The following is a 16754-nucleotide window of genomic DNA, read 5'->3' as shown; positions in this document are numbered from 1 at the left end:
GTGGTTCCTTCAACCAGAGCGTCCCTTCAGTTCTTCTTAAATCTAGGTTAGCCATCCGATCGGCACAGCGATTTCCTTCCCTCAAAATCTAAAAAATAGAATGTTGACTAGATAGATAGTTTACCCTTAAAAGAATCATAAACTATAAGTATAATAAAGAAAGAAAAAAAAACAATACTTACACAAACTCTCACTACTTGTGGAATTAGTTCATACAAATATCCGAAACTTTGAAGCAATTTATGTATGGTTCACCTTGGAGCCATGGAGACAGAGATAGAAGTAGGCAAACCAATATTGTCAGCCCAAGTCTTTGATTCCAAATACAACTTTGAAACCTTCCCCACAACTTTGCTCATTTCAGGCGTTTTTCCCGGATCTTCCTCCAAGAACTCGATCGCCGCCACCACCATCTTCTCCACCACTTCCACCGAAAACGAGTCTTTCAACCTCCTATCCACCCACCTCCTCAAGCCTGCACCGCCTCCCTCGCCCTATCTATCAAGCTCACTTTGTTATACCCTCCGTTCACTTCATCAAACATGAACTTCAAGGTTTCGTCCTCACTCAACAACTCCAAAACCACAACCCCAAATGCATAAACATCGCATTTCTGCATCACTAAACCACTGAATTGAAGCTCTGGTGCCACGTAGCCTCTCGTTCCTTCGATTTTCATAACTTTACTGTCTGTTCTACCGAGGCCTTTTGACCCTTTTTGTATCACTTCCCCGCATATCTCGGCAGTCCCAAAATGACAGATTTTGGCCCTTAAAGAATCTTGAGCCACTAAAATACTCGTCATCTTTATATGGTTATGAGTGAAGCTGGTTTCGAGACCCGAGCAATGGTGAATATAATCCAAGCCATGAGCAACATCAATGGCGATTTGCATGCGGCAAATCCAAGAAGAAAGCGATGTAAAACTTGGGTTCTTGGGGTTTCTCAAAACAATCGCCAAGGTTAGCTCCTGTAACATAATCATAAACGAGATAAACAAGATTCCCACATAGGGAAGCATCCAAGAGCTTGATTAAACTACTGTGGTGGCTCCTGCAAATGAACGATAAGTGATAAATTGAGAACCAAGTCATCTAACTCAACGGGACGCCTCAATTTTCTTTGGAAAACGACAACTTGTTTATCTTGAAGGTGACAACGCCATGAAGATGAGGAAAGTGAAGAAGAGAAAGGTTGGTAAAGGAAGTTGTTGGTGGCTGAAGAGATGTCTGAGAAGCTATAGATATGGGGGTTTTCAGGGAGAGAAGCTTTTAAAGAGGAGAGAGTTTTGGAGGTTTGGGTTGAAAGTGAGTAGCTTGAAGAGTTGATGTAACTTGAAGAAAAAGCTAAATCGTCGAAATATAGACCGGAGAAGGAAGACTTGGCTTGGCATTTTAATCGGATGCAGATGAAATGACGCAACTAGCATAATGAATTACTAGACCATCTATTTCAATTCTCTAAAATCTTCCATTTGTTCAAACTTCGTAGACCTCTCTAACAAAGGTAGTACCAAAATATCGATCTAAAAAATAAAATTCTTCAGTTCTTGTTGTGAAATTGACTATAACAGGTGTTCCTTAACTCCCTTAGTCCATCTTTGCCGAAACTCCTTATTTAGATAAATTTGATTTAATTTTCCACTGTTTGGCTAGCTGAATCCATAAAGTCGGGGCGTTTAACCAATTGCTCTAGAGGGTCATCTCAATATTATATTCACTTTTATCAGGTTAACTGAAGGGTTCATCTCATCACAAAGTCTTCAACCTGACAATTGCAGTGGAGCAAAACACTGAATTGCCAAGTGTTCGAGTAATGTCATGGTTTGAATGTAATCTATTCATAAAGCCAGGGCTTTCGAGTTTCCTCTATAACCAATTGCTTTAGTTGAATATCTCAGCTTTACGGGTTCAATTTCTTAAGATTTTCAAGAAGAACCTATTATAGCCTAGGTGTTTGTTGAAAGTCAAAAATTCATCTTTAGAGTTCAATTTCCATGCAACTGACCTAAACTAGATTCACCTACTCAACTATTCCATCTGCGGAGATCATCATCATCATTGAACGTCTTAAACAAAAGTGTAGTAATGTCATATGCAAAAGATGCCCCATATTGTCCGCTCCTATGCATACCTAAATACCAAGCCTCTTGTTCATTCTCTTATGAGAAGAGAAGGCTATATCATTTCTTGCAAGAGAAGATTATTGTGTTCGAGCGTATCTTTCTGAAGTAAGGTCAAAAGTCCTTGTTTTATCAGTTTTTAATCGTGTTACTTTGTCAAAGGTCTATAACTCTAATCATTTACAGAGTTTTTTAATTCAGTTGATATTCAAAGAATTTCAAGTATGCAAATTTGATTAATTGTTTGCCGTCTTTAAAGTAACCCTCGAGTTGTTAAAGTTGATCACATTCTTGTTATGCATCTTCTACACTATTCTCTTGAATGCGTAACAGTTCTCAATAGTATGCCCTGGGATATTTCCATGATATTCGCAATGGGAATTCTCATCATACCACCTGGGGTATAAGGGCTTCATGGGTTCCACCGGGTATGGTGACACTACGTGGGTGTCAAAACGTTTTTGGTAAATCTCTTTGTAGCTCATGGGAATATGGTTGAAATGTTCTCTTTCCTTCCTATGTTCTCTTGAATCTTGTCTAGAAGTACCTGATGGTACAACTGCAATTATTTTTGGGTTGGAGATTGTAACACCTTTACTAGTGTTGTAGGTGTTGACGTTGTTAATCTCTTCATCCCTCTTCTTCATATGAGGTTTCTTACTTGCCTCACCTTCCTCAATCTTGCCTTTTTTATGGTTGTTTCTACTATCTCCCTAGCCATGACTAAGTCCAAAAAATTACCAGATGTGATTGCAACTAGGTGCCCGAAGTAAGGAGCCTTCAGTGTTTGCGTGAAGAGCTTCCTAGTTTCCTTCTCATCCAATGGTAGATAAACTTGCACAACTAAATCCCTCTATTTCTATATATATTGTCTGAAACTTTCGTTATGTTTCTTTTCCATGCTTTGTAGCATAACTCGATCTTGTATCATGTCATTGACGTGTTTGTATTGTTCCAAAAATGACTTGGCTAAATCTTTCCAAGTCTTGATATATGATCGGCTTAGCTGATTGTACCACCGGATTGGTGAGCCCGATAGACTCTCCTGGAAGCAATGGATCAGGAGTTGGTCATTTTCTACATATCCTGACATCTTTCGGTATAAGATGGTGATGTAGGCTGACGGGCAACTATTCCCATCAAACTTCTAGAATTCTGGGGATTTGAATTTCGGAGAAAGAACCAAGTCTTGGTCTAAACTGAGTTTCGTGGCATCGACTCTATAATAGTCATGGTGTCCTTTAACTATTTTCATTTAGTCTTATAATTGTTTGATTTTCTCTTCCATCTTCTTTGCCATGTTGTTCTCTTCGTCTAAATTCGATATATGGTAATAACCCATATTCTCAGGGTTAGATATATTAGTTTGTATCTTTGTAGCAAATGGGGTTTTCTCCTTTGTAGCGGAGGATTCCCCTTGAAGTCCTAATAAGGTTCCGGGTGAAATAACCATTTGCGAGGTAGGTGGCACAGCTATCCCATCAGGCGAACCTGCCCCAAGCACACTTTGATATAATCCAGATAACTTGGCAACAATATGATCGACCAATGACTCTTGGATCTTAGTGATCGTATCCAGAGTACTTTGATTGTTCTGGCTTATCTTTTCTTCCAACTCTCTTTGCAACCTCATCATGTTTTCTTCGAGTTGAGCAATTTTGCCTTCCATCTTCTTCTTCTTTGAGCAGGTGTTATGTGGATGGGGTGTGTCCAATTCTTGAGGTGGTATATCCAGTATTTGTTCCCTTTTTTGATGAGACATTCATCTGTTAGTTAATGCGAATGTAAAGAAATAAAAATAACAAAATATAAAATATGTCTAAATGCACGATGCATGAAATGTTCGAGGCATTTATCCAAAAACACGTTTGTTATTATAAATAATTCTTATTGGGACAAAAGTGTTATTTCGTAAGAGAAAAAAAACCACTAAGTCTTCTAGACCCTGAACAGCTTCTGATAGGTTGACTCATCTTTTGTCTTCTTCTGTCACCGGTTGAATACCTTGTCTAACCATTCGGCTTCTCTGGCTAAACTGTGCAAGTTACGAGCTGCTTTTTGTACTTGCTACAAGAAGCCTCGAATGAATACATCTATGGCTTTCACTCTCTACTGAGCCTACTCCCAACGAAAATGCCATTTGAAACCTCTATCGAATGGAGTTATCTGAAGCTCACTTGCTTGCTTCTTGAATTTGTCAACAATGGCCTCCAATTTCAGCTATCGTTTTGCCATCTTGTTCTCGTTGTCTTTGAAGGGACTCTCATATCGATAACTTTTTCTCGTCTTGCCCTTGCAACCTTTTCCAACCCATGTTTGAAAAGTTGACTTTTGATGTACTTGATTATGGGCACCACGTCTTGAATGTAACACATATTTGCCATGCGGATAGCCGGACCTCTAGGTTTTTCATCTCTTGTATTACAATCCCTTTGTCCGTTAATGCAAATTATTTATGTTTAACGAATACGTTTTTGTGGATTAACACCTCTTTTGAATGATGTAAATGATGAAAATAAAATGAAAGTGAACAAAAATGAAAGGAAAAAAGTTAGTGAGATAAGGGGAAAAAAATAATGAAAGTCCTACCCCACATGCTTATTATTCCTACTCGGCCATGATTTATATCCCGCATGTTAATTTTGAACAAGACCTAACCACATATATTTCTAGTTCGAATACTTTGAATAGAAAGTAAGGCAGGAAATAACTCAAGACAGTCTAGGTTTTGAAGTGAAGTTTTGGGGTAAGCCCTAATTCCCTGTAGTCTCCCGGTTTAGGTTCTAAAGAAGGTTCTCGAGTTGTCCTTCCTGGTGCTCCCTTGGGCTTGCTAGACCCTTGCCCTAAGCCCATTACAAGCTCATGTGGACTAAGTTAAACTCGAGAGGATACATTCCCTTATGCCCGCACAGAGAATAAATTCTCATGAAGACATAAGGTATATGAGTCCCGAAGGCTACTTGCTAGGCATATGCGGAGAATAAATTCTCACGAAGGCGTCACTTTCACCCCCACTTAAAAGGGTTCGGAGCTCGGGTATAGAGCCTGAGATGAAAACTTTTTCAAAAATCTGAAATCATTGAGAAAACATCAGTACAACTATTTATTTAAAAAAATAATCAAAGATAAAAAATATGAATCGAATAAATAAATTAAAATTTAAACATGTCATTTTTGCTTAAAAAGACAACCGGAAATTAACTCTGGTCTGACTCACGTACATGTCCCCAATGTAGTCGCCAAGCTGTCGCGGCACTCCTTCGGGTAGGCCTGGAATTAGGCTTTAACTTGAAATAAAAGTACTAGAGTCCTCATCAATCATTTTAAAAACATTTAGATGGATCGAACACCATCTTACCTGATCTGCATTTTACCAGAAATGTGTAGGGTTCGGGAGTCGGTTACAGTCAATGAAGGATTAGCATCCTTGTACTGTCTTTTCGGTACCAATTAATTTGTCCGTTGTCTTAATTGTAAAAAATCAAAATTTAAAAATTCAATTCGAATTGCTTACCTTTTATCGATTGAGATTATTACTGAAAAAGGCAAAAAGAATGTTAATTTGAAAAATAAAAATAAATAAAGAAATACCAAATAAAAGGTTAAAAATAAATAAATAAAATAAGTAAAAGGAAAAAGTTATTAAAAGGATGATAAAATAATAATGAAAAATAATTAAGAAAAGAAAAATAAAAAATAAATAAAAAAATACATAAATTAAAAGAAAAAAATGAATAACTAAAACGAAAAATGCTTAAATTAAGAAGGAAAGGAAGAAAAAAAATAACTAAAAATTTAAAGGACCAAATTGAAATAAATTGAAATTGATGGATTAAATTAGTACTAAAATTGATCTGCAAGAGAAAAAAAAAGTTAGGGGTCAATTCAAAAAATATAAAAATATAAACAGATATTAAATTGAAAATTCGGAGGCAAAATTACAAACAGTGACCGAATTGAATTACACTTCAAAATGAAAGGGACGACAGGAAGGATTTAAGAATCTTGTATTTGCACATACGTCTCTCGTATATAAATACCCAAAAAACTCATTTCCAACTCATTTTCACCATTTCCCTCAAATTATCATCTCCCCCAACCTCTATGAATCCTCTCAACCGACCCCAATGGTCGGCCACTGTCCGGTGGCCTCCCCGCCGCGAGCGATGGCCGGAAAAAAACCGAACTCACCATAAGCTTCCTCTCCACCCCGTAAATCGGAATCTATCCTAGAAAAATCAAAAGGAGGTCTAGATCGGAGTATATCTAGATCCAAAGCTTCGACCTTTACCTTCTCCGACGTGACCCTTCGTTTCCCGAGGCTTCAACCTTTACCTTTGTTTCTCGGAGTCTAATAATATAATTTACTAATCATCATTGAATTTTGAACGGTGAGGTATCAAAATGAAACTTAAACTAAATGTAAAATATAATTTTAAAAAAAATTAAATACTACAATGGAACATAAATATCAAATGTGTAGTTTACCCTATATAAATATTAAATTATTAAATTTATTCCCTGAAAGAACGTATATAATAAGTTATTAAATTTGATTTAGGGTGTATATTTTGGAATTTGAAAACCCTTTAAATATCATTTATTAAAAAATAGTTAATATCTATTTTTTGTATTATTGTTTTATTTTTAAATGAATGAAAATCTATTTTTATTTCAAATATATGATTTCCATCTCTAAAAATAAATATTAAGATACAATTCTAGATAATATTATTATTGATGTATTTTATTTCTTTAATTTTTTATGTAAATAGATGAATTTTAGGTATTTATAAAATATTCTTTTGTTAATATGATATTTTGACATAAAATTTATATTGATAAAAGTGCAAAACAAAATTAATTAACATATATAAGTTTTTTTAAAATGGCCCGCTCAAGAAAAATTGTTGAGTTCGTCAATGCAGAAATGTAATATTATTTTTTTAAGCGTTGTTTTTAAAATAAATTACATAACTAACATAAGTAATCACTCATATAATCATTACATAAGTAACCACTTAAGATATAATTGAGATATTCTCATATAAACATTGTATAAATAATCACTCAAGATCATATAAGGACCATACAAAGAAAATGTAAAAATGTAACACCCCTGACCCGTACCCGACCCAGGTACGAATCTGAGGTGTCACATTTGACTTTTCAAAACATAAGAAATTCACAAATAGATATAATTAAAAAAAAATTATTGTTCTAATCAAGATAAAGAAAACACTACCATTTAAACTATAAAATTATTTCACATAAAATCTTAATAATTTACATAGAAACCCAAAAGTAAGAGTTTACAAAATACAAAGTTATAAAAGTTTACAAAAGCGACCAGAGCATTTCAAATTGAACGAATATTACATGCCACAGTTTACAAAATAACAAAACCTATATTCAATTTGTACAGATCTCATCTTCAGAAGTATATACTATCCTCAACCCCCAAATCACTCGTCAGCTTACTTCAAACCTACGCGTGAGAAAACACACGCTAAGTCGATGACTTAGTGAGGCAATTCTAATAGTGCTAACTTATGAATAGAAATCTTATTTGTTTTATTCAATCGTTTTTCAAAAACTTATTAATTTCCATATCAAAGGTATACTTATGGATAATTATACATTGTATTTCTTTGTTCCAATTTCCCAAGGTATACTACTAAGAAATCTAGGTATTTGAGTACTATGAGGTTGTGCACTAATGTTGTCATCACAACTCGTAATTTGCACGAAGTGCCGCATAATTGTCCCGAAGGACCACATAGTTTGCACCGAAGTGCCACATAGGGTTGCACCGAAGTGCCAAATATTTGTCCTAGAGGACCACATAATTATCCCGATGGACCACATAGACCCTCTACTGTAACACCCCAATTTAGGGGCTAAAAATTAAGAAATTATAAAGTGGTTGATTTAATTGGTATTTTGAAAGAAACAGTGGGTTAAATTGTAAAATTTTAAAGTTGGCAGACCGTTTTATGAAGTGCAGGAAGTTCAGTGGCTAAACTCTTGGTTTAGCCATTTTTAATTATGAGATGATATATACCCGCAATCTCCCGTATGTTTCTGGAAATTTTTCCAGTTTTCCCTCTCCCATCAACCCTCCTTCCAACTCCGATCTACTCGCCGTCCGACCTCCGATCGACAAGCCGAAACCACCATCGTGTTCGTTGTCAACCGAGGAACAAAACCCCTCAAACCTTTCGTCGTGAATCATCGTCGTTCGTTGTGAATTTCAGTCGGAAGTATCGTCGGTAATAACTCGATTTTAGTTGGTTTTTCATCGATTCACAACGATCGGGTCATCCGTTTATGACACCTCCCGCACCATCGTGTTCCTTGAGCCGTTCCGAGTCCACCGGTGTCCTCTCTTTTCTCCGGTGGCGGCGGCGCGTGTGGAGGTGAAACGGTCAAAGTTTCCGATTCGTTGAAATCGAGCTCTCTACCATTCAAAAAATTGAACCGAGCTTTGTAAGTATCTCGAAATTGATTAAAATAATTTTTAGGAATTTTTTCGGGAATTTTATGATATCAGGGCACTGTTCACGTGCCCCCACGCGCCGCCACTGCGCGTGGGGAAGGAAAAATGACCGGTTTGACCGGTTTTGGTGCATAATTGACCGGTTTGACCAGTCATAACCCGACCCGACATGTTTATCCGACCCGTTGACCCGACCCGACCTGTTGACCCGACCCGTTGACCGTTGACCGTTAACCGACGTTGACCACTGTTGACCAAAACTTTAACCGGGCATTAAACGACCTTTGACTTCGACCGAGTATACCTATCCTGACATTTTTCGACGTTCCAAATCCGATTCCGCTGTCTGTTTTTGAAATTCGAACCCGAAGGCCTCGAAATTTTCGGTCAAACCCGTTGACTTTGATTTTGACCAAAAATTCCAAATTTCCGAAAAGTCATATTTTATGCTTTCGACGTCCTGAATCCGAATCCGAAGTCGGTTTTGCCAAATTCGAACCCGGTAAGCTATTTTTGACTGATTTATCATCCGATTCGATCCATTTTTCAGAATTAAGCTCCGTTTTTGATGTAATTTCTGTTTATATGGATCCGAGGAAATATTGGAAGTTGAAGTGAAGATCAAAGGTGTTTGAATGGAATTTTTATGGTCGATCAGTATTACACGAAAATCGAGGTAATACTTTACTACCTCTTTATGCTTTATGGAACATGTTTTATATTAATAAATGCATGAACAAGATAATGTTGGTCACTTTGGTGGAGTTGAATAATTTATACACTCGATATGATGTGATAGAAATTCTGTAACTAATTACGGATCGAATGACTAATATAAAGAATTGAGGAATTGTTAGATTAAATTACAAGGTTGTGATTAGTGATAAAGAAATCAGCCCTGTATCTGCAACTTATAATTTATTTCATCAAAGGTTAAATGTTAAAGGTACTTGGATGAGAAATTATGAGAATACATCGGTAGGGTAAAATTACGAAAATACCCTTATGTTATAAAAAAGACAAGATTTGAATATGGAAGTTAGATAAGAGGATTTTACAGACATATTGATCTGATAAAAATATTGATGTGCATAAGGAATGTTAGTTTTATTTGGAAATTATGGATAACCGATTTTAATCCTATGAGAGTTTGTGAAGGATACTGGAAGTTTGTTAAGAGAACCGTTTCAAGATTAGAGAGTATTCAAGAAAGCAATTAATCATAGGATCTCTAAATTATATTATTTTCGTTAAGAGCTAATATCGAAATTATCTGGTTAAGAAATTATGGAAATGCCCTTAAGAGGTAGAATAGTCTGAGTTGACTCTGAATGAGAAAATACTTAGGGGATTCGTACTTAACTCGATTAAGTACGGATTTAATTGTTAAGATCCTGACTTAGTTCAGGAAAATTCTGGATATTCCGTTTGTAAAATCTGAGAAGACACTTGACCCGTAAATATTCGAATAATGAGTAAATACTTGAAGAATAATTTATCGGGGGTATTCTGCTGTCAGAATTGTTCGAAAGGACTGAAGTAAATGATAAGATTGAATTAAATAATAAGACCGGATGACAGGAAAATATTGAAATACCGTAGATCTGTAAAATGACCAAAATACCCCTGTAATGGAAATGATCCAAGAATACCACCAAGCTCAAGAATAATTGGATATCTTCGAGCTCTGAAATAAATGGGATAAAAATAAATACCAAAATTACCAAAATACCCTTGTGTCCTATTCTAAGTAAATGCCTTGGATTAATTAAGGAATCCAAATAAGAATAGGTGTTGGACTACCTTTAAAAGTTATGGAACACAGCTTAAGTGAGCTGATCAACCTTAATGATATGTCAGTACCTGAACGGCATAAATATTACTTGAATGCGTGTTTGTCTTCTCAAGTTTGGCTCGATGATAATTTTGGAAGTATTCAGCTCAGCTCAACTCTAGATTGCGTTAAGCACTAAGAATTGGATATTTGTCCGACAAATCAACCACGAAGACCGAACTGAACAGAAGTACAATATGTATCTGAAATTTAGAGACGTCCAAATTAATCTGGAAAACTCTGAAGTAATTGGAATGGATTTGACTACTAAGTGAAATAAGTAACCTCTATGACTAAGATTTTAATAAGTGATTTGGATGAGTCTGGAAACGTTAATGAACATACACGATGTATTGTTCTTCTGGATCATGAACTACAAATCAAACACGTCAGTATTTCATGATATAGTGGAAGCGTAAAAATGAAATAAAGACATTGGAAGATCTATTCAGTGATGATTCCGAAGATGATCTATGAATAAGAATTTTTGGTATTAAAGTGTAAATACCCTAGAAGGACACGAAATGACCAGTCGATAAGTATTAGTTCTGGGAACTATTAATCAAAGAGTTGTTCGATAATGCGATCAATCGACATAGATTGTTAAGGTTCTGAATCTTCGTTGTTAAGTTGTTCGATTATCCACTCAATTGATATGGATGTAAAAGATCCTGAATACCCTTCTGATTATGTACAACTTCTGAAAACTGTCCGAATAAGATATGATCCTGATAATTCACATTCTGAATAACTGATGATTCTGATAATTATTGAAATATTCCTATAGTGATCCTAAATACCGACATTCTATCGGTAAACTGAAGATCCGTGTTTCTCTGCCTTATAAGATTATCTAGTCCCTCTAAATAATGTCCATAAACTCTGGTGTGTTCCCTACTCCCATGAATATTTTATCTGATTTTCGATTTGAATTCTGATCTGATACTTGACATGGATCCTGATCTGATATCTGACATGGATCCTGATCTGATATCTGACATGGATTCTGATCTGATACTTGACTTGGATTCTGATATGTTACTTGACCTGATTTCTGATATGATACTTGACCTGATTTATGTTTTGATTTTTGATATATCCGTTTACGGATGAAAAATGTTTTAATTGGGGGGTATTGTTGAAGGAAGAAGTTTTGCAGGTTCCTCGGCTTTGTGCTCAGGGCCTTATATGATGTGTTGGGTTGGGTGTATGGTTCTGGGGAACCTACAAATTATGATGTGTTGGGATGGGGGTATATATATATATATATATATGTTTTAAAAAGATCTGAAAAGTTATATGGTTTTTGGGAACACACTAGAAAACCTATTCTGATCTCCTGAACTCAGTCATCTGAAATATTTCTCTGAACTGAAAGCTCATTGTCCGTTACCATCTGAAATATCAGTAGGATCTCTGCTCAGCATAAAAATCTATAAATGTTCTGAAACAATAAGGAAATATATATATTTATCTGTATCTGCACGTTCATCAGCATCATCTGGTAGTTCTATATTACTGAGCTTTCCAAAGCTCACTCTATTACTCACCTTTTCAAGTTAAAAGAATTGTACGAGTGCATCTATCGACTTCAGTAAGGGAGTTCTTCCGGCGTTGTTGCAGAGTATGGTACATGTGATTAAGGGGCATGTAATTGTATTTTGATTTATATACGAGTCTGGAAATATGTTTTATTTTTAAATAGTGACAACTGATTTTATAAGTTACACGTTTCAATAAAAGTTTTAAATTTTCTGCTATTTTTACAGTGGGTCGCTCCGGTGGCCCAAATGTGACACCCCGGATCGGATCTGGTTACCCTTATCGGTCTGTGGGGGTTACATTTAGTGGTATCAGAGCTATGGTTTGAGTCAAAATTTTTCAAGATAGATCGGCCGGTCAAATGTCAAAATATGTTTGATCAGTACATGCCCCTAGACTGCAATCGTACCTCTCTGAGCCAAAAATCCAGGGCTGAGTCCCTATCTGTAACGAATAAACCGAAGTTTCTATCCGTTAAGGCTATACTTGTATGAAAAGGAATACCAGTAACATCTGTCTAAACGCTATGAAGTATCTCATGAGCCATGTGAGAGTTATTCATCTGAGAAATTCTGACTCGACTCCAGAAATGAAATTGGGATATATTACTGCTTTATGAGCCTATTCTCGTGACCAAGACTGAATTGATTACTCAATGAAATTTTCGTTCGGATTCTTTTATTGAAATGAGAGAGAGTTATGATAAGAAGGTATACTCAACTGGTTAAGGATTAGTGGAGGATCCGTATTTCTATAAGAGCTACATGAAAGATATGAAAAAAATTGATGGAAGTTTTACTTCTGTAATTATGTGACATGAATGAATTTCGAGGACGAAATTCTTTTTAAGGAGGGGAGAATTGTAACACCCCAATTTAGGGGCTAAAAATTAAGAAATTATAAAGTGGTGGATTTAATTGGTATTTTGAAAGAAACAGTGGGTTAAATTGTAAAATTTTAAAGTTGGCAGACCGTTTTATGAAGTGCAGGAAGTTCAGTGGCTAAACTCTTGGTTTAGCCATTTTTAATTATGAGATGATATAAACCCCCAATCTCCCGTATGTTTCTGGAAATTTTTCCAGTTTTCCCTCTCCCATCAACCCTCCTTCCAACTCCGATCTACTCGCCGTCCGACCTCCGATCGACAAGCTGAAACCACCATCGTGTTCGTTGTCAACCGAGGAACAAAACCCCTCAAACCTTTCGTCGTGAATCATCGCCGTTCGTTGCGAATTTCAGTCGGAAGTATCGTCAGTAATAACTCGGTTTTAGTTGGTTTTTCATCGATTCACGATGATCGGGTCATCCGTTAATGACACCTCCCGCACCATCGTGTTCCTTGAGCCGTTCCGAGTCCACCAGTGTCCTCCATTTTCTCCGGCGGCGGCGGCGCGTGTGGAAGTGAAGTTGTCAAAGTTTCCGATTCGTTGAAATCGAGCTCTCCGCCATTCAAAAAATTGAACCGAGCTTTGTAAGTATCTCGAAATCGATTAAAATAATTTTTAGGAATTTTTTTGGGAATTTTCCGATATCAGGGCACTGTTCACGCGCCCCCACGCGTCGCCACTACGCATGGGGAAATAAAAATGATCGGTTTGACCGGTTTTACTGCATGGTTGACCGGTTTGACCGGTCATAACCCGACCTGACCCGACCCGTTTATCCGACCTGTTGACCCAACCCGTTGACCCGTTGTCCGTTGACCGTTGACCATTGTTGACCAAAACTTTGACCGACTTTGACCAGGCATTAAACGACCTTTGACTTCGACCGAGTATACCTATCCTGACATTTTTCGACGTTTCAAATCCGATTCCGCTGTCCGTTTTTCGAAATTTGAACCTGAAGGCCTCGAAATTGCCGGTCAAACCCGTTGACTTTGATTTTGACCGAAAATTCCAAATTTCCGAAAAGTTATATTTTATGCTTTCGACGTCCTGAATCCGAATCCAAAGTCGGTTTTGCCAAATTCGAATCCGGTAAGTTGTATTTGACTGATTTATCATCAGATTCGATCCGTTTTTCAGAATTAAGCTTTGTTTTTGATGTAATTTCTGTTTATATGGATCCGAGGAAATATTGGAAGTTGAATTGAAGATCAAAGGTGTTCGAATGGAATTTTTATGGTAGATCAGTATTGCACAGAAATCGAGGTAATACTTTACTACCTCTTTATGCTTTATGGAATATGTTTATATTGATAAATGCATGAACAAGATAATGTTGGTCACTTTGGTGGAGCTGAATAATTTATAAACTCGATATGATGTGATAGAAATTCTGTAACTAATTACGGATCGAATGACTAATATAAATAATTGAGGAATTGTTAGATTAAATTACAAGGTTGTGATTAGTGATAAAGAAATCAGCCCTGTATCTGCAACTTATAATTTATTTCATCAAAGGTTAAATGTTAAAGGTACTTGGATGAGAAATTATGAGAATACATCGGTAGGGTAAAATTACGAAAATACCCTTATGTTATAAAAAGACAAGATTTGAATATGGAAGTTAGATAAGAGGATTTTACAGACATATTGATCTGATAAAATTATTGATGTGCATAAGGAATGTTAGTTTTATTTGGAAATTATGGATAATCGATTTTAATACTATGAGAGTTTGTGAAGGATACTAGAAGTTTGTTAAGAGAACCGTTTCAAGATCAGAGAGTATTCAAGAAAGCAATTAATCATAGGATCTCTAAATTATATTATTTTCGTTAAGAGCTAATATCGAAATTATCTGGTTAAGAAATTACGGAAATGCCCTTAAGAGGTAGAATAGTCTGAGTTGACTCTGAATGAGAAAATACTTAGGGGATTCGTACTTAACTCGATTATTTAATTGTTAAGATCCTGACTTAGTGCAGGAAAATTCTGGATATTCCGTTTGTAAAATCTGAGAAGACACTTGACCCGTAAATATTCGAATAATGAGTAAATACTTAAAGAATAATTTATCGGGGGTATTCTGCTGTCAGAATTGTTCGAGAGGACTGAAGTAAATGATAAGATTGAATTAAATAATAAGACCGGATGACAGGAAAATATTGAAATACCGTAGATCTATAAAATGACCAAAATACCCCTATAATGGAAATGATCCAAGAATACCACCAAGCTCAAGAATAATTGGATATCTTCGAGCTCTGAAATAAATTGGATAAAAATTAATACCAAAATTACTAAAATACCCTTGTGTCCTATTCTAAGTAAATATCTTGGATTAATTAAGGAATCCAAATAAGAATAGGTGTTGGACTACCTTTAAAAGTTATGGAACACAGCTTAAGTGAGCTGATCAACTTTAATGATATGTCAGTACCTGAACAGCATAAATATTACTTGAATGCGTATTTGTCTTCTCAAGTTTGGCTCGATGATAATTTTGGAAGTATTCAGCTCAGCTCAACTATAGATCGCGTTAAGCACTAAGAATTGGATATTTGTCCGATAAATCAACCACGAAGACCGAACTGAACAGAAGTACAATATGTAGCTGAAATTTTGAGATGTCCAAATTAATCTGGAAAACTCTGAAGTAATTGGAATGGATTTGACTACTAAGTGAAATAAGTAACCTCAATGACTAAGATTTTAATAAGTGATTTGGATGAGTCTGGAAACTTAATGAACATACATGATGTATTGTTCTTCTGGATCATGAACTACAAATCAAACACGTCAGTATTTCATGATATAGTGGAAGCGTAAAAATGAAATAAAGACATTGGAAGATCTATTCAGTGATGATTCCGAAGATGATCTATGAATAAGAATTTTTGGTATTAAAGTGTAAATACCCTAGAAGGACACGAAATGACCAGTCGATAAGTATTAGTTCTGGGAACTATTAATCTAAGAGTTGTTCGATAATGCGATCAATCGACATAGATTGTTAAGGTTCTGAATCTTCGTTGTTAAGTTGTTCGATTATCCACTCAATTGATATGGATGTAAAAGATCCTAAATACCCTTCTGATTACGTACAACTTCTAAAAACTGTCCGAATAAGATATGATCCTTATAATTCACATTCTGAATAACTGATGATTCCGATAGTTATTGAAATATTACTATAGTGATCCTAAATACCGACATTCTATTAGTAAACTTAAGATCCGTGTTTCTCTGCCTTATAAGATTATCTAGTCCCTCTAAATAATGTCTATAAACTCTGGTGTGTTCCCTACTCACATGAATATTTTATCTGATTTTCGATTTGAATTCTGATCTGATACTTGACATGGATTCTGATATGATATCTGACATAAATTCTGATTTGATACTTGACTTGGATTCTGATCTGTTACTTGACCTGATTTCTGATATGATACTTGACCTGATTTATGTTTTGATTTTTGATATATCCGTTTACGGATGGAAAATGTTTTAATTGGGGGGTATTGTTGAAGGAAGAAGTTTCGCAGGTTCCTCGGCTTTGTGCTCAGGGCCTTATATGATGTGTTGGGTTGGGTGTATGGTTCTGGGGAACCTACACATTATGATGTGTTGGGATGGGGGTATATATATATATATATATATATATATATATATATATATATATATATATATGTTTTAAAAAGATCTGAAAAGTTATATGGTTTTTGGGAACACACTAGAAAACCTATTCTGATCTCCTGAACTCAGTCATCCGAAATATTTCTCTGAACTGAAAGCTCATTGTCCGTTACCATCTGAAATATCAGTAGGATCTCTACTCAGCATAAAATATGTAAATGTTCGGAAATA

At 35.8% G+C, this 16754-nt stretch overlaps 1 protein-coding gene across 1 annotated transcript; it reads right to left on the bottom strand.

Moving 5' to 3' along the window:
* Nucleotides 1–469: 469 nt before the first annotated feature.
* Nucleotides 470–3758, bottom strand: LOC120193147 (protein LYK5-like). Its single transcript, XM_039195741.1, has 4 exons — nt 3420–3758; nt 2670–2835; nt 1087–1229; nt 470–970 (listed from the first exon to the last, which is right to left on the bottom strand). Exons 1-4 carry the CDS (start codon nt 3756–3758, stop codon nt 470–472), a joined length of 1149 nt encoding a protein of 382 aa, XP_039051672.1.
* Between the last annotated feature and the right edge of the window lie 12996 nt (nt 3759–16754).

This window comes from Hibiscus syriacus, unplaced genomic scaffold, assembly GCF_006381635.1.
Source record: "Hibiscus syriacus cultivar Baekdansim isolate YM2019G1 unplaced genomic scaffold, ASM638163v2 tig00116989_pilon, whole genome shotgun sequence".
NCBI classification, from domain to species: domain Eukaryota; kingdom Viridiplantae; phylum Streptophyta; class Magnoliopsida; order Malvales; family Malvaceae; genus Hibiscus; species Hibiscus syriacus.
This window is presented reverse-complemented; position numbering and strand designations above follow the sequence as displayed.